A 17,308-nucleotide genomic window follows, 5' to 3' on the forward strand; every position below is an offset into this window, starting at 1 on the left:
CTCAGGTTCTCGTTTCCTGTGCGACGTATTCGAGACCGGTCTGGATATGCAAAGTACTGACCATCTCGAATGATTCGTCCTGCTCGTAGATAATCACCTGCAATCGAGCACGAACGAATTGCGTGGGGACCGCCGCAAAAAAAACAGGAGGAGTTGGGTTGAGCGTTTGATGAGTATTGGAGGGGTGGTAGCGGAATATAGGGCAATGATGCTTGGGGAGCGGGTGTACTGATAAGTTGGCGAGAGCGTGGTGGCGCCCAGGCCTGAGCTGCGGCTGGTGCGAGGCAGACTAAACGCGTGTAGCATCCGGAGTAGGCTACATCTCCAATGTCCAATCCATGCATTTTTCGCGCGAGATCCTCTACCTCGTCTATGGTGGTCTTGACTGGGGGGGTAGGAGGAGTTGCGAAGGATACTCGCTTAGTTTGAACCTCTTTCCGAACCTCTTTTCTCTCTTCTTCGTCATCTGAATCCCAGGGAGGTTGAGCCTTGGGTCGCGTCGTGCGTCCTTCTCGTATGGTACGAATCCTAGTAGCTATAGGTTCGTTTAAGTCAGCATCGAAAGCGTCGTCTGAGAAAACGAATCGTCCGGCTTTAAGCACTTCTTCAAAGTCCGTGGCCTCCGTTCTTGAGTATGTCGGATTCTTCAGTTCGAGACGCCTGTCGATAGCGCGTCTAGTGGCAGCTGGTAACCCTTGCCAGAAATAACGATCGCGTTCTCGTGTCGATATCTTGCTGTTAGCGACGAGCCAGTGTGCAACAGGGCGGAACTGTCGGTAGTATTGCAGAAGTTCTGTTTCTGTCGAGATATCGTTGTCGACGTTACTGATGACAATGCGCTCCAGATCTCGTATGGTATAGCGCTGACCCTTGGCAGCACCAGAATACTGGGCCAAGATACTAGCTTTGAAAACGTCGAAGTCCTTACTTTCGTAGCCTGTTAGCGTCACCCAGAAGCGTTTTGTCTGAATGTCCACATATCGAACGATTGTCTTGCATTTCTCAGCGGGAGTGAGTGTGCAGGCGTCCGCTAAGTCCTCGAAGAGTTCAAAAAACTCCAGTAATTCCGAAGTCTCGCCATTAAATGACGGGGCTTTAGTGGAGTTGGCGCCTGGCATGGCGTTAATGCCTCTGGATGCGTTGGACATTTTGGCCGGAGCTTGAGATGCGGGAAGATGATGTGCAAAGGGATTTGGTAAAGGAGGAGGTGCCGCAAGGATTAAATTTTGTGTCGGGACTGTTTGCACTGGAGCCGTAGAAACTGGGACTTGGCTGTTAGGGAGTGTGGAGGGTTTGAGAGTAGGTGTGTTGGGAGGGGGTGCTGGTACGCGAAGGAAGTCTGGGGGAGGTATAGGGGGAAGTGATTTCGCAGGGGGGGCAGTCTCGTAGGTATCAGGAAGAGTGGGAGTTTCGGGCTCGAAGACAGCTGGTCTAAGGGTGAACGTTGGCTGAGGGATAATGGGGAAAAGGGGGTTCGTGTTAGGGGAGGGTCCTATAGTCTCGTCGTCTGAAAGAGAGGACTCGGATGGTCCTTCGGAGGTGTCTATACTTGATTGTACTGATTTGTGACGGACCGGCGTGCGGGGGGGTGCAAGAAAGGATGGTTGCGTCAACGATAAGGTGGACGGGGAGTCGACCGTGTTTGCGCGAGTTCGGCTCTTCTTTGGAGCCAGCGCAAGTGGCTGCTTCTTGAGCTGTAGCTGCACGTTAGGATGGTAGTACTTTGAGATAATTATTGCAAGAATGGTCCAAAGACCGGGTATTGAACGAGTCAGACTAGAAGATCTGTAGAGATCCGCGAATCTGATTCGTAATGCAAGGGGGTGTTAAGACAGATCCCCTCGCGGTGGGCTCCAAAATATGTAAGGCTATCTGCGAGTTCGACGGGGATCGTCGAAGTAACCGATAGTAGAAGGGATCGAATATAATGAAAGACTTTTCTAATGAGAGTGCTGAGGCTTCTGACGAGAGGACGTTTCGGACGGAATGCGCGCGTGAATCTAGCGGGGGAGCAAAGACTAATCATAATGAGCGTACATGCGTGTATTTAAGTTGTGAAAATAGGGTAAGGGTCCTTGCTGTAACGAAAAGAATGATTTGGTGAGACGGAGAGTGGTGGCGTTGAGCCTAACAGGGTGAAACATCGATAATAAAATGGAGTACGAGAAGTTTTTGAATGGTTGGTGGTAATGGTGTAGTACGTTGAGCACCTGAATGACGAGAATTTCGTATTGGTTTTGGCTGTTTTCGGTGTGTCAAGGGAGGGATTATGAGAATAGTGACGAAAGAAGGTTTATAGATGTCTGGGTATCGTGTAAGGAAGGCGGGAGAGCGAGCTGGTTGTCGACGACAGTGAGATAATGATAGTAAGAGACGAAGGATGTAACCTCGTAACTCGGATGCGAATGTGACGCTTGTTCGCATCCGTGAGTCACGTGGTTGGTTTGGACTTTCGTCCGAACGCTTGGTTTTGAAGCGCTGGTCGGGGCACAAAGGATATGTGATCCTTACACTGCTGTTGATTGAGAAATGGGTAGAGTCAATATCGAGTTGAAGTAGAGTGACTGTGTGCATAAATCATGAGTTTTTCCGCCTCGAAATAGACCTTTCAATATATGAAATTATACCAGCGCCAGCCATCAACTTGAACATGCCAGATCTTGGTCGATCACTCACCATTCATGAAGTCGAGAGTGTCGGTGGCGATATCATCGAATCAACCGGTCTTCTATTTCTTGATACGTTAGCCCTCTTCGAAGCGAAGACATTTTCCATCCTGATTTCGATGCCAAACCAACAATTAAGGTGGAATGCTCAATAAGTACTGCGAGGAACAGTGTGTCGTCATAGAAATCAAGGATAGCGATGTTAGATCTCTCAGGCCAATCTCACAGCCAAGTCCCGTGAAAGCACTCGCAACCATTATCCATCAGTATCACAAGGATTAAGCCCCAGCAACACCACACTGGAATACATTTGTCGGACAAGCCCTTGATGACCTTGCATCTTCATCAGCATCATTTCTTGTATCCGACACTCCCATTACCTTCCAAGATCAGCTGGCCGCATTCACACCAACTCACAAACGAAGACACGAGGTCCTTGACCATTAACCTGTCAGGGAAACAGAACATGAGCGCACATGTCATGAGAGGCATAAGAGCATGGAAAATCACACGAGAGCCTTGTACGGGATGCAGTCCAATGCAATGTTGCAGGAAATGTACAGCAAAACACTGTCAAGTCAGCTAGCTGTGCAGAAAGAGAAGAGTTTAACAAGAAAGCGGGAGAAATCAGTAGGAGACGGACTACCAAAGAGATGAAGTCTATAATTCGGTTGTTAATCACAACAATGCTGCAGATGCAGAGGCGGCAGCACGTGGAAGCGGTGAGCAAGAGAGGGACGAGCGAGCAGGTTTGATGAAAGCATGGAAAGAGGAAGATACGATGCGGCTAGAGAGAAATTAAGCGCGCAGGCAAGAATACAAGGAGGAGCTGAGGCAGTGGGAGGGTGCGGAGATGATGCTTGAGGTACGTCAAATCGAAACTCGGAAGACTTAAGGCCCCACTTCCAAAGCCAACACTCACTCACGTTGATGAGGAAGAGCCACGTGAGAACGAGTCAGATGGGGATAGCGAGGAGGAATGTTGATACAATGTGGTGTATCTTGACCGGGCAATAAATCGGGTTGACTCAAATGACGATGAACGTACAGAATAACAAACCTTTGGTCGCAGCATAACATATCACCAAATTTAGAGCAAGATTGCCAGCAGGCCTTGCTCGATAGGTAGATCTCCTGTGGCGATTTGCTGGAATTGTAGACGTCATCTAATGGATTTTTGGGCAGATAAACTCTCACTAAATATATTGCCATGAAGATCAATGCAGGCACATAAAAGCAAGGCATCTTCCTACTGTCACCTTCAGATTTATATCACGTCCTCACGAAAGAATGCGTTTTTCCTTTGTCCTTCTCTGCTGTTGTGGCTTTGACAGCATCAATGTTTGCTAATGGGGCTGACAGTGATGACTGTCCTCTTTGGTGCACACATAGTAGTGTATGCAAAGGGTGCGATTTTCAGAACCGCGATGTGTGAGTATGAGTGGTTTGTGTCCAGGATCTATACACACGACTCACCGACATGATAGTTCTTCTTTGTATGCGATGATTGGTGTAACTGGTACACCCGATGCCCGCAGTATCTCGTGCTTTTGATATTTAGACGTCCTGAAATGTAGCAGACAACTGTGCACTGTCATAGAGGGTTGCAGGTTCCAATGATGGGTCTCATCAAGCCGTTATTCTCACGCTCGTTACTCCTTCACACCGTTTTTTCACAGAATCACACCAGTGAAGCTCATTGTACTTACCATACAACTAAACTTTATCACCGTTTGGTAAATATAAGAAGCCTGCTCTTCACTTGTGACCGACAAGGTCGCGACTTCTGCTACTACTCGCTCTCCAAGTTCGGGCGTTTCCCTTGAGTCTGATCTTTTAGTCTCGGAGATGCCGCAGAGTCCAGTCTTTCTTGATCCTTTCTTCTATTCATATTTTCTCCGTGTGTTGTCCCCTAATGGAAGCCTAGTGTTTGTGTATGTGGAGCTCGGGTTCTTGCTCTAAAATACCTTTTACGACATGGCAACAAATCTTTGAAAGTTTCCGGGTGTCTCTAACTCTTCTAGGCAACAGTTCTAGTTCCCCGCAGCAATTGAATGGATCAGAACGTATATGATTGCCTCGTGTTCAAACTCTGAGTCACATCAGGCTTCGATTTTGCACTGGATTTGTGTAAAATGCTGTGCGATTGTTGTATCAGGATCCATCGAACTCATCAATGGTGGTCAAAGGTCGCCTTTCCTTCTCAACGCTTCTCGGAATCGACGAACACGAGGCTTCAAAATCCTAGGATCATGGGAGTTTGTGCGTATTCTAGCGGATCATTCCTGGATCTTCGAACAAATCGCAGTGGCTGTTTGGTTCTTCAAGCGCCCAAGTCGCACATAAAATGGCCGCGTCGTGGCCGCGAACTCCGACCGACTTCAAAACCACCCACTCACAACCACCAAATCTACACTTTCACCGTTCCAGAACATGCCAAGTGGATCTCATAATGGCGTTTCCCCGGTACACCACCATTCAGACTATTATCTGAAGGATGGTAATATCACCTTCCTCGTACGCCACACCTGTTTTTATTTATCTGTCGCGCTGATCATCACATGGAATCAGGTTGAAGACACGCTATTTCGTGTGCATAGACACTTCTTCGAAACTGAATCGCAATTTTTCATGAAGGAATTTGAACTTAGGGCTCCAAAAGAGGGAACTTCAGATTCCAGCGCCTTTCGACTCGATAAAGTAACCATCGCTGACTTTGCGAAATTCTTATGGGTCTGGTATAGTCCGTAAGCATTGATTCAAATCATTATATCCTGCAGGAATCGTCATCGATCACTGCACACAGCTCGTACAGACGGGAAAGTAAACCAAAAGATCATTGGCTTACCATATTGGAGCTCTCGACAATCTGGCAATTCCCAGAAATGAAGAAGCTAGCCATCGATGAGCTCCAGAAACTCGAAATCGAACCCATTGAGAAGATCACTACGTATGACAAATACCAGATCGACCAATCACTTCTCTTGCCTGCATATAAGCTCCTGTGCAAGCGGGCGGGCCGAATGTCCATCGAGGAGGGCGAGCAACTCAAATTGCACACTGTCCTCGGGATACAGGAGGCTCGCGAGCGTGCGATCAGGAGCGCAGCGGAGGGCGGGTGCCGTAGCCCGACCTCCGCTGATGTAGCCGACGAAGAGTTGGAGAGAATTTTGGTCGATGTATTCAGTCTTAAAGGTCACACCGCTAACCGACAGGGCGCGCCACCGCCGGCAAACGAAGTGCCAATCGTGCAGACTCCAAAGCCGCCTGTGAATGGAGCCACCAATGGTAGTAAGTCGTCTGCGTCGGGTTCGGTAAGTCAAATTCTTGGTCGAGTGTGTTGTGTGGCTGACTAAAGATAGTCTTTACAGAACGATAACAAGCAGAAAGACGCCAATAAAAATTCAGGATCAGTATGTAATCCGACTCACTAAACGTAATACACTGACACTGGAGAAATGTAGGGGAAAAAATGAGAAACGAATCGACGGATGACGAAAGTTGCTCGACTGTCCGCTCGACGAAATTCGTGATGGCAGAGAGTGGAGCATGCATTGGTTTATTTGTTCATTCCAACATTCATCAAGTCTGTTATCAGTCATGTACATCATCCACTTTGCATGATACCTTGGTCTCCGATTTCCTCTTCAATCATGTACTCTGCAATAAATTGTCGAAGCGCCAGTCTGAAGACTCGTAGTCTTGCTGTCTGGTGAGCAATAACCGCAGCTGATGTATTAGGAAGATATCTTGACGATCTCCGAATCACCAACTGTGTGCAGTGATTCATGTAAGCAAATTCAGGGACACGTGGATCCAGCACGATTCGATCAGGCCGAGAACAGATTAGGAGCTGTGAATGCTGGACCACGACGATGACTAGGTATCTTTGACAAAGCGTATGCCAAGAATGAGAATGTGTATGAATTTCCTCATTATCTCTGCAGCAGTCGCAGGTAGGCAAAGTGCGGGTACTATACACCTATCAGGGAGCAACGAGTAAGTGAGAGGAAAATGACAACGAGTACATACATCGGAAGTATTGACAGGATTCACAAAAATGAGCATCAACTTCTCAATTTCGTTGTTGTACAGTCACTGCAGGTTCAAATTATGAAGCGGTGTGTAATGAATTGTCAGGTTCTGCCGAGATTTCTGCAGTCTAACAGCAATGACAATTCTACCAAAATAATCAGACATTAGTATATGGATGATATTGTTGTTGCTTTGACAGCGTCTATCTTTGTCAGTGCGTGCACGGGTAAACCTTGCAAATAACAAAATGATTGCTGCGGTAGGTTTGACGTGTGCTTATGCTTTAGTAAGTATGAGCAGCTCGCTGTGCAACTAATATTCAACCACATGACTCGCCTGCGCGCCTTAGAATCGTGGTTTCATCTGTTTGTAGTAGTCGGTTGAAAATTAGCCGGCAGCCCGAGTGGTATGTCGCGACAAGTGAGTCAAGTTTCTGCTTTCACTTTGGTATCATGGTTGATGGTGCAATACCTAGTTCAGAGCCTGACGATCAATACAGTTGCTTTGGACAGATTTTCGTACTGCTCGAGCAATGTGAATATTGAATTTATCTGAAAATGATCGACCGTACCTAGTTTTGTTCGTGGCCCATCAAGCTTGAACCCGAGAAGTTGCCGAAAGAAGTAACCATGGCTGCTGGCGATACGATGAAAGTGAAAAACGGTGGCGGAAAAGATAAAGTCAAAAAAAACGTGTTATGATGCGACTTCCTGCGATTCCATCGAATCTACGTCTCTTCAACTATCACGTCTTCGCACCACAGTGAGGGGAAAGCGTTGCCAACAGGCATGTTATCAAACTCCCTGCAGTAAAGAAGTCGGACGAGTTGCTCAAATGCCCGGATTCAGACGAGACGATACGTCTTCTTGAGGCTAGATGGATGTTCCGCTACGAAGAGGACCAGATCAGCTGCAAGCCGAAGATGGGAAGCAATGCTTTACCTGACTTTTGCCTTGATAGGTGCCGAACTCAACATGAACCCATCGAGCCATGCGGAAATGGTTCCATGATGTTGAGTGCTTTTGGTACCGAGTTGACAGCTGGTTGGAATCGTGAATTTGTTCAGTAGATAGTAATTTCACACCAAGTTGCTGATGCGACTTGGCTGGCAACCTGCTGGCATTGCAAATATGCATAGGCAAAACGAATTTCAAACAACAGTTTTGAGCACATACTAAAAGCCAGCCGTCCTCACAAGTACTGTCTTCTTCAGAATTATCTGACACTATATCACGGGAGTCACAGATAATGCGTTTCTCCGCTGCAGTTGTCCTCGCCGTCATTGCTAATTTAACCTCATCAATCTCTGCCATGCCCTCTGCCACCGCTCCTGACACGGTTGGCGTCGGTAAATGTCCCACCTGGTGCAATGGCAATGACGATGTATGCAGTGAGTGCTCTTGGGAGATTTGCGTGAGTATCAGTCACGGTAGTTTTCCTGGATTTGATAATATGGCTCACCGGCGTGGCAGTACATTTTTTTCTGCATAGTGAGTCGTGTTTCTGCTTTTACATCCGTGCAGTATGGCTGTTGGCACTGACAGCACGAGTTAGTAGTGATTTATAGAGTTGATCATGTAAAGCGCAGTCAGGAAAACATCGTGGAGTTGACGTGATTTTCGTTCGATTAAGGTAAATGTCAGGTTCCTTCTTCAAGTTGGACACATACTGCAGTCAATTTACCCTTGTATGTTCACATTTCGCACGACATTCAAATTTGTCTTAAATATTGCGAACCCCGATAGGGATGTTCAATTCTAAAATGTCTACACCTTTTCACAGAGTATCCTCGTCCCAATCCTCGCTGTATAGAGCCCAGGTTAGCTACCTGAACATTCCCATGTGGGAGTAATAATTTTCCTAAACATTTATTCATGATACTTTTGAATCATTGATTTGGGGAAAGATTTAAACATTATTGAGCAATACTACATAGAATGGTTTACTGGGAATAGGATTAGGACGAGGATACTCTGTGAAAAGTAGATTTCGCAATAAACATGAGAAGCTTTGAGTAGTTAAAACTGGGCTCTAACAGCAATTGCAAGGAAGGATAATGACAAGATGTAGAGTGCAGTAGACGCAAGGTTTGACGACTAAATCAGGAAAGGTTCAGGGTCCACGTAAGTATTTACGAGAGGACAGCCGTAAGGTCAAGTCGACATTGACGACATTTTAGAATTGAACATCCCTGATGTGACGGAAGTTGCAGACGACGACGGCGTCCATTAGGACGCGACTTTGTGCGATTCTACGCTTTCCCACCATTGTACTTTGTTCATTTCGCATCCTCATCACCGGGGGAAAGCGTTGCCGACAAGCTTGCAACCAAACTCCCTGCAGTACTTAAAGAAGCCGGAAGAGACTCGAAGGCCCGGATTCATTCACGCCCACTATTGATCATGACGAGACGATACGCCTTTCTGACGCCAAATGGCTATTCAGTGACGAAGAGGGCCCGCTACAAGCTGAAGCTGAGTAACACTTGACCTACCTTTTGCTGAAAGAGACATCTTGATAGGTACCGAGTTCACGTTCGTAAACATTAACCCTTCGAGCCATGCGGAGATGACTCCGATACATCAAGTGGTTTTAATACCGGGTCAACAGCCGGTTAGAAACGCGAATGTCGAGTAGATGGTAATTCTGCACCAAATTGCTGATGGACCCTAGCTGGCAAGTGCTGGCATTAAAGATATGCTCGATGATCTGTTTAACCGTACAAGATGAATTTCAAATAACAATATTCAGCATATAAAAGTAAGCCGTCCTCCTACTGTTTTCAAATTATCTGATCCTATATCACACGACTCACAAATAATGCGTTTTTCCTCTGCAATTGTCCTCGCCATCGTTGCTGCGTTGGCCTCATCGACCTCTGCCAATCCCATTGCCGCGCATGAAACGGATGATGTATATATTTGTCCCAACTTTTGCACTTCTGACGACATATGCAAAGGGTGTATTTTAAGTCTTGCGTAAGTATCGGTAGTTCTCCTAGATGAGTGATAACATGGCTCACCTGCGTGGCAGTTCAAATTTTTTTGCATAGTGAGTCATGTTTCTGATTTCACATCGGTGCAGTATGACCCTTGGCACTGACGCACGAGTTATTAGTGATTTGTAGAGTCGGTCAAAGTGCATCGGTAGAGCTGGCATAGTTTTTGTTCGATCGAAATTCCCGACGAGTAGTCTGGAAAGTTTGAGGGAAACTTAAAGTCAGAAAGTCCTGTTTGTTTGTTCTGTTTGTTCTGTTCGTCCCTAGTACTGTTCTATTTTAAATATTACCTTGTTTCATCAGTGAACTGTCGGAGAGATGAGAAGAACATATATAATAATATATAGTACATAATCACAAACATCATCATAATTCTGTTATCGATCGTCACATTGTGATGTGACCTCATACAGGAAAGAACAGTCCCTAAAATTCCTACACCAGTTGATGCTCGAGAAAACACCCATACATCGTTCGAACTTCAACTTGAAGGGAAAGTGGAGGAAAAGTTGATAAATCAAGCTAGATGAAATGCAATTGGTGCGTCAGAAGTGAGTTTCACGATGTCAAAGCCAGGCATGAGAGTCGTAACCTTCCCGATGGCGATAATATGTGTACCAAGCGAGCAACGGTAAATTCCTTATCTTGCTTGGAATTTTGTATTTTGACAACAAAACGTTTACCAAGTGCGCGAGAACGAATTCACGTCCTCCTGTGAAGTTTGATGCCGCCTTCTTCAAATAGTCAATGTTTGTCCGCTGTATATCAATTGCGAACCAGTACACAAAAGCTTTACTCGTCCGTAGCCATGCAACATTCTGTGAGTATCGAACAAGAAAAAATGTATGCCCCCAGGCAAGGCAAACAGGACTCATTGTAGACAGACCACCAACAGGAGAGGGAGATTGGACCGTTTAAAACAGGTGAGGCTATAAGCTGGTGGTGCTAAGTGTGGCGTGCATAGGAGCGTGTCGGCTTGGTGTCGGCAACATTTCCGAATTTCGGAAATTTTCCATTTCCCGATTTTCCAAATTTGGGACGAACGGGACTTTCGAAAATTCCGGTATAATACAGGAAAGATCTGTTTGCAAAAAATGTCATTGCTTCTACAAAAAAAAGACTATGAGAAAGATTAACTTGCGCTCACAAGATGGATGTAATCTCAACCGCTTCTGTCTTGCCTCGCACTCCGTCGAATATCAATAGCTTTCTGAGCGCGGTGTTTCTTGGTCCCGGCAAATTCGATTCTAATGTCCTCGGAACTGTGTTCCGTGTCCGTGGCAGCAAAATTTGGTCCTTCAAATTTCTAGTATGCTTGAAACACCACAACCTGGTTATATTTCGCAAACTATTCAGAAAGGTGTAAGGCTATCTGCGAGTTCGACGGGGATCGTCGAATTAACCGATAGTAGAAGGGATCGAATGTATAATGAAAGACTTTTCTAACTAGAGTGCTGAGGCTTCTGACGAGAGGACGTTTCGGACGGAATGCGCGCGTGAATCTAGCGGGGGAGCAAAGACTGATCATAATGAGCGTACATGCGCGTATTTAAGTTGTGAAAATAGGGTAAGGGTCCTTGCTGTAACGAAAAGAATGATTTGGTGAGACGGAGAGTAGTGGCGTTGAGCCTAACAGGGTGAAACAGCGATAATAAAATGGAGTACGAGAAGTTTTGAATGGTTGGTGGTAATGGTGCAGTACGTTGAGCACCTGAGTGACGAGAATTTCGTATTGGTTTTGGCTGTTTTCGGTGTGTCAAGGGAGGGATTATGAAAATAGTGACGAAAGAAGGTTTATAGATGTCTGGGTATCGTGTAAGGAAGGCGGGAGAGCGAGCTGGTTGTCGACGACAGTGAGATAATGATAGTAAGAGACGAAGGATGTAACCTCGTAACTCGGATGCGAATGTGACGCTTGTTCGCATCCGTGAGTCACGTGGTTGGTTTGGACTTTCGTCCGAACGCTTGGTTTTGAAGCGCTGGTCGGGGCACAAAGGATATGTGATCCTTACATCCCCTCCCTACTTCGAATATCGACCGTCCTCGGTCGATCCTCTAACAAGTCATCATCCAGGGTTGTCTAGCGCTTGCATACCGGTATCGAGTTAGTTTCTCGATATCTGAAGTCTCGAGTCTGATCGATGCTAATGTTGTTCGACGCCTGCCATGCCTATGATACCGCCAGTAGAGCTTGCTGAGTCATTTTTACAGATACGGGGAGGCAAGTTGAACGCATGCCCAGGTGCTTATGACAAGAGCCTCATTGTCATGTCTCGGGCGTTCGATTATGCTGCGAAGCATCAAACACGCCCACGTGCCACTCTACGGCTCCGCTCTCCTTCTTTGTCTACCTCGACTTCCAGAAAATGGTGCTGTTTATTCCAGGTACCTTACCCATTCAGGCGTTCAAACATCATAATGGGGGGGGGGGGGGGGCTTTATAAACAACGCATGGGTCACAGGCTTGTATAAGTAAATGCTTTGTTTGCGGGACTTCAAGGTCGGTGTAGCTTTTGAAGAAAGTGGTAGGGCGTCATAATGAGGCCTGTGGAGCAGGGAGATCATCACCTGGCACGGAGAAATAGGGACTCGCTTACCGGAGCTATGTAAGCCCACTCCAATTGGATTTACTCATCAAAAATTGTCCAGGATCAGATGGAGTTTCGTCACTTGTTCATTGGATCGAAGTACGAAACTATGAAATAAGGAGACGTGGCTGATGCCACCACCACGCTCGATTGAATTTTCATGGAAAGGAAATCCAATCCAGTGTATTAACGATGTCCACTGCGTCGAAGCACATTTAATATTCAAAGTACATGGATAGTCAACTGGCGCAGAAGCATATAGTGGCAATCTCCGGATGGCTGCAAATCGCCCCGAGAGATAGATATGGACAGCAAGGGAGGAACATGACGACCAGCTTTTATATCCTGTATATGCTCAGCAGCACAATTCTGATCGATATGGCAAAATTGTTATTGCTTATCTGGCACAACTTTCAGCAGAATCTGCAGGAATGTACTTAATCTACCGGCATGCATCGACAAGTTCATTGAGATTGGTGCACGACAATATGTAAGCTGTCTTGGTTGCTGATGAACGAACGCTCGAAACCATGTGTATCGGAGAAGAACACGGTTGAACGTATTTAGTCTGATAGATATGTCATGGGTAGAGTAAGTCGTAAGTAGGGTAGTATCCGGAATATAAAGCAATAAGGAAAAACGTAATCCGCACCGTCATAGCTCATACTTGGCATGCATTCCACGCACAAAATATCGTGCATAATTAGTCCATAACCCACCACCTTACAGGCTGGCATGCACCGATCTCTGGGTGTAGAAGAATGGCAGAGAGCCAATACTGTAGTTGTCTCCGGCGACGATCGAGGAAAGCTGCTCGATAGCGGGAGAAAGGATATTTCGGGGGGAGGGCTGGGATAAAATGGTGTTGATGTTTCTGACGGGGTTACTGAGTACTGATATTTTAGTAAAATAAAATGAGGGTAGACGCACAGGCAATGAATGCTTCAGAGCATCATGCAACAGCACGAAATCGCTATACCGCTTATGTGCGTGAATAGTAGTATCCTATTTATGGTCATCTCGGATCTGAGTCACAAGACAGAAGGAATGCGAACTTCTTTTGTGCGAATCACACAATCATAGACGACATAAGCCCCACCTAGCTTATCGCCAACACTTGTCCACCCGGCGATATGCACAGCTCGGGCAAAAGCAAGACTCGTGCCTGAGTTGTCGTTAAGCCAGATGTCACGCGAGAAAATTGAGGGTGGCTCTTGAGGAGACTTTGGCCGGGTAGATGGGCGAATGGATACTTGATCCTGGATGGTGGTCAGTTAAGTACTTTGTGGGACAAAGAGGAGAGAAACGAACGTCACAAAACTCATCGTACAAACGTACTTCTGCTTCGACGTCAATCCCATCGTCCGGAATGACGACAAGAAGGCTTTCTGTATTTCGGAAAGGATGAGTGGGTGCGGGCATAGTGTCGAGACTCGAGACTTGACAGTGAGCTTGGGAGAAAGGTTTCCCCGGATGACAAATCGAGCTGATGCGAAGCCCATTACTAACTAACTTATTAGCTTCTGCCACATGTCGAACCGTCATTGCACATTATGAAACACCTGTAAGGCTGTATTAACTTATGATCTTCATAGTGACCTCAGTCACTGTCAGACTCTGCCTTGGCCCTTGAGCGATGCACCGTGAGTATATCCAAGGCTTGAGAGGTTTTGTCGGTGAAACAGACCCGCGGGAAATATGCACGTCAGCTCGCACGGGCGTTTAGGATTTTGTTGGAAGATGCATATCGACAACGCATTTTCATGGTATAGCCACTGTACTATGTACAAGGTTTTTTAACGGTGCGTCATCCGTCATGCCCATCTGCGGATGGGAATGATGTATCGAAAATTTTGCCATCACACTGCTGCAGGGGAATGAAGACTAGGAAATAACATATACCACATTGCCGGGCTGCTATTTGTCCCTTCGTACGTTTATACTTCCTGTCTGTGGATGGGAATGAAAAGTTATATTTCGTCTCCTCAGACAGATACAATATGTTTGGCTTTGATCAGAATGAAGACTATGATATACATATATCACCGCAGTCGTGCTGTTTTTTGTGAGTCCATATTTTCTGTCACACCACCCGCTCTGCACTATTGCATATGATACTAAAACAAAAGCAGAAACATGACTCACAGTCACGACGTGTCCCTCTGGCTGCCGTTTCCATCTTCATTTGCCGCCTCTGTAACACACCCGATCTTGATCCTAAGGCACACAGGTGAGTTAATGTGGTTGAATCCTGGTTATACAGCGACTGCTCGTACTCACCTCAACATATCCACAATACAAAGCATGGCCGCAGCAATCGGTATCTAGTTTGCAAGGTTGAGTCTCATTGGCACATGCACTAACAAACATAGGTGCTGTCAAAGCAAAAACGACGGCGAGGAGGGAGAAACGCATTTTCTGTGCGAGGTTGATATGGGATATTCTGAGGGGGATCTCAGAATGATGTCTCTGAGGATGGAGGAACATTGTAGGATGACGACCAGCTTTTATATCCTGTATATGCTCAGGAGCACAATTCTGATCGATATGGCAGAATTGTTATTGCTATTATACGGCACAAGTTTCAGCAGAATCTGCAGGGGCGTATTTAATCTGCCGGCAGGCATCGACAATTTTCTTGAGATTAGTGCACGTCATCCTGTGAGGTGGTGGGTTATATAGAATAGGCGTCAATCATTACTATGTATGGCGTTCTTCACGCGGAGTGGCGCTGTAACGGTGCAGACAATTGCATTTTGTTATCGTGAGGCCCTGGGGCACGCAGGCTTGGCGCCGACCCTAAAGGGCTGCGCAATTCATTTCGTTCGCGTTCAACTCAGCTCGCGCAGCGCCAACACTTGATCTAATGGGTTATTTACAAACAGTCTTGAGCTTGAACCACATCCTAAACCTCATCATTCATAACCATCAGCAGACCCAACCCTTATCTAAACCTTGTTAGGTGCTTTAAGACTGATTGTATATACCAACTTGTTTTCAAAGGTAATTGTTTGGCTGTAATGTGCCTCTGCATGGTGCGGAGGTTGCTGATGGGCCTTTGTGTATTCCACCACCACTTACAGGCCATGTTCGACCTCTGATACACTTACAATTACCGTAGATGTCCCTTGCTATAACCTTACTCCGAGCCTCGAGAGACTGTCCCGATCCGAGATTCAGTCTAGTCTGACTAGCGATGTTCCAGCCCAGCTTGGGCTTGGCTTCGAGGGGCTCAGGCTCACGAAATTCTGAGCCTAGGCCGTGAGCCCAAGCCGGCCCAAAGTCAGGGCTTGGGCCCAACCAGGCTGCGGCTTTTGGAACTTGAAGCCAACAGATGCTCAAGACTATGCTTAGGGTTCGTACGAGCGTTCTCGCGGTCGTCGCCGAGAATCGTCTTTGAAGGCATCATCAGGATGCATGCGCTTGTTTGACGAGGGAATAGCTGAGGGTGGGGGAGGCACGGGCTTGGGTTGGGCAGAAACCTCCAAGCACGCTTGGCTGCCTCGGTAGCATGGAATTCGTTGATGGCTTTGGTTTGAGATGGAAGGGCGGCCTTCTCGAAGTGTTGGAGGAGGGCAGCCGTGGGTTTGGTTCTGCGTATGGGACGAGGATGCACGACAGGTTTGTCTTCGCTATCTGGTTCAACACCGGGGTAAATATCAGCGAGCTTTCAATCACAAATAACATGGCGATGGAGACTCACTGTGATTGAATTCTGACATATCTCATGGTATGATGGACTGAGAAGCTGATACCAACTCGTCAGATGCAACATAAACGTAAACAGAAACACCAAAATAGATAGTACTGCCGCTAGCCGTAGGCCGGTCCTAGGCCTGGGCTATCATAGGCGGGGCTGAATCAGGCCCGGGGCTTAAAGCCGAGCCAGAACATTACTAAAATTTGTGCGGCAAAGAATCCTCCACCTCAAACATTGTGCCGGTGGAATTGTGCTCCTTGCTCGCTTGCACCCTTTTTTGGAATCCTACACGCTCTCGGACAGTGATGAATTTCAGTGCATTCTAGACCATGAGTTTGGTGTGTTTCTGCTGCTGTATCCTTCTCACTTTCCGAGGATTTGTCCTCTCATAATCTAGAACTCCTTCGTGTCACGGTTAGATCCCAAAGGTAAAAGGAAAGTGTCGGACGACGCCGAGGACCATTCTCCAGCGAAGAAATATGTGTTTAAAAGAGATGCCTTTACGATGTTTGACTGATAGACTCGGTGATCTCAAAGGGTCGTCAAACGTATTCCTGATGCTCGAATGTCGTTAGCCTTGTTAGTATAACCTGGTGGATTATATAAATGTTGTTTGGATAAGACAGGGAATAAGAACAAATACTCACCTTGAATGCACGCTTTATTGGTGGCCCATCTGCCATATCCTTCGATACAAGACGTCCGGCTAGGCTTGACGGTCCGACTCGGAGTTGGCTGTCACTTTCCTGGACTCATGTGCCAACTCACATTCAGGGTTATCTTATCCAAAACTATCGAACGTTGAACCTGCAGCAACGCCGGCTATGTCAGCCCTTTCCCAATGCGTTACGCAAGCGACTGCGGAGATCATCTTACTCGCTCACTGAGCACCACTTGCCGCAGTGGAGGTTTGTATCATGCGGTCTGGTTCATAGTATCAAACTATCAATTCAACCCAAGCAGAAATCGATTTAGTTGCGTCTTGGTGTGCAGAGACACATATCTTGGAAGGCTGAACTTGAAAGATTGGTCAATGATTAATAATATAATATGGACTGTAGACGTGAGCTGAAGAGTCAAACTTATCATGATCATACAATTTATGTGTTACGTCAACTTGAATGTCACGGTTAGGGTAAAATTTTAAAATGTCCGAAGCTCATCAATCATTGCTCAACGTCATGACATACTGTTTCCAACTTTTCTTGAAGTGGACGCAACCCCTACTTGCCTTCAAGCAAGAAAAGATTTGACAGTTTGTAGTTTTTTGCATTGACCCTGCCTTTGACGCTCAAGCCACGATGATGTTCTGTTAGCTATC

General features: G+C 46.5%; 5 protein-coding genes across 5 annotated transcripts; 2 read left to right on the forward strand and 3 right to left on the reverse strand.

Annotated features, from left to right (window-relative positions):
* Window positions 1-5,099: 5,099 nt before the first annotated feature.
* Window positions 5,100-6,142, forward strand: EDB93DRAFT_1250329 (uncharacterized protein; the record flags this gene model as incomplete). Its single annotated transcript, XM_041452998.1, has 5 exons — window positions 5,100-5,183; window positions 5,238-5,413; window positions 5,473-5,980; window positions 6,038-6,079; window positions 6,131-6,142. 5 exons carry the CDS (start codon window positions 5,100-5,102, stop codon window positions 6,140-6,142), a joined length of 822 nt encoding a protein of 273 aa, XP_041307708.1.
* A 922-nt stretch (window positions 6,143-7,064) lies between these two features.
* On the reverse strand, window positions 7,065-8,373 carry EDB93DRAFT_389554 (uncharacterized protein). Its single transcript, XM_041456237.1, has 4 exons — window positions 8,163-8,373; window positions 7,643-8,100; window positions 7,273-7,589; window positions 7,065-7,222 (listed from the first exon to the last, which is right to left on the reverse strand). The coding sequence occupies exons 1-3, from the start codon at window positions 8,188-8,190 to the stop codon at window positions 7,446-7,448; spliced, it is 630 nt and encodes a 209-aa protein (XP_041307709.1). The 5' UTR covers window positions 8,191-8,373; the 3' UTR covers window positions 7,065-7,222; window positions 7,273-7,445.
* Window positions 8,374-10,838: 2,465 nt separating this feature from the next.
* On the forward strand, window positions 10,839-11,267 carry EDB93DRAFT_1145387 (uncharacterized protein). Its single transcript, XM_041449473.1, has one exon. The coding sequence runs from the start codon at window positions 10,850-10,852 to the stop codon at window positions 11,063-11,065; it is 216 nt and encodes a 71-aa protein (XP_041307710.1). The 5' UTR covers window positions 10,839-10,849; the 3' UTR covers window positions 11,066-11,267.
* A 1,514-nt stretch (window positions 11,268-12,781) lies between these two features.
* Window positions 12,782-13,802, reverse strand: EDB93DRAFT_1145389 (Phox-like protein). Its single transcript, XM_041449474.1, has 4 exons — window positions 13,599-13,802; window positions 13,343-13,546; window positions 13,218-13,292; window positions 12,782-13,161 (listed from the first exon to the last, which is right to left on the reverse strand). Exons 1-4 carry the CDS (start codon window positions 13,707-13,709, stop codon window positions 12,991-12,993), a joined length of 561 nt encoding a protein of 186 aa, XP_041307711.1. The 5' UTR covers window positions 13,710-13,802; the 3' UTR covers window positions 12,782-12,990.
* A 1,185-nt stretch (window positions 13,803-14,987) lies between these two features.
* EDB93DRAFT_1103905 (uncharacterized protein) lies at window positions 14,988-16,009 on the reverse strand (the record flags this gene model as incomplete). The annotated part of the gene is made up of 4 exons (XM_041447358.1): window positions 14,988-15,086; window positions 15,369-15,607; window positions 15,651-15,923; window positions 15,991-16,009. The coding sequence occupies 4 exons, from the start codon at window positions 16,007-16,009 to the stop codon at window positions 14,988-14,990; spliced, it is 630 nt and encodes a 209-aa protein (XP_041307712.1).
* Window positions 16,010-17,308: the final 1,299 nt, after the last annotated feature.

The sequence above is a fragment of the Suillus bovinus genome (genome assembly GCF_016758785.1).
Source record: "Suillus bovinus strain UH-Sbo-P2 chromosome Unknown EDB93scaffold_27, whole genome shotgun sequence".
NCBI lineage: Eukaryota > Fungi > Basidiomycota > Agaricomycetes > Boletales > Suillaceae > Suillus > Suillus bovinus.

Coding starts and splice junctions, on each gene's coding strand:
- EDB93DRAFT_1145389 (XM_041449474.1), bottom strand. CDS start 13,709: ATGCCCGCACCCACTCATCCTTTCCGAAATACAGAAAGCCTTCTTGTC. Junction 13,547..13,598: donor TGTACGATGAGTTTTGTGAC/GTTCGTTTCTCT, acceptor ACCACCATCCAG/GATCAAGTATCCATTCGCCC. Junction 13,162..13,217: donor CTCTGAAGCATTCATTGCCT/GTGCGTCTACCC, acceptor TAACCCCGTCAG/AAACATCAACACCATTTTAT.
- EDB93DRAFT_389554 (XM_041456237.1), bottom strand. CDS start 8,190: ATGCAGAAAAAAATGTACTGCCACGCCG. Junction 8,101..8,162: donor AAAAATGTACTGCCACGCCG/GTGAGCCATATT, acceptor AAATCTCCCAAG/AGCACTCACTGCATACATCG. Junction 7,590..7,642: donor CCTATCAAGGCAAAAGTCAG/GTAAAGCATTGC, acceptor TCCTCTTCGTAG/CGGAACATCCATCTAGCCTC.
- EDB93DRAFT_1145387 (XM_041449473.1), top strand. CDS start 10,850: ATGGATGTAATCTCAACCGCTTCTGTCTTGCCTCGCACTCCGTCGAAT.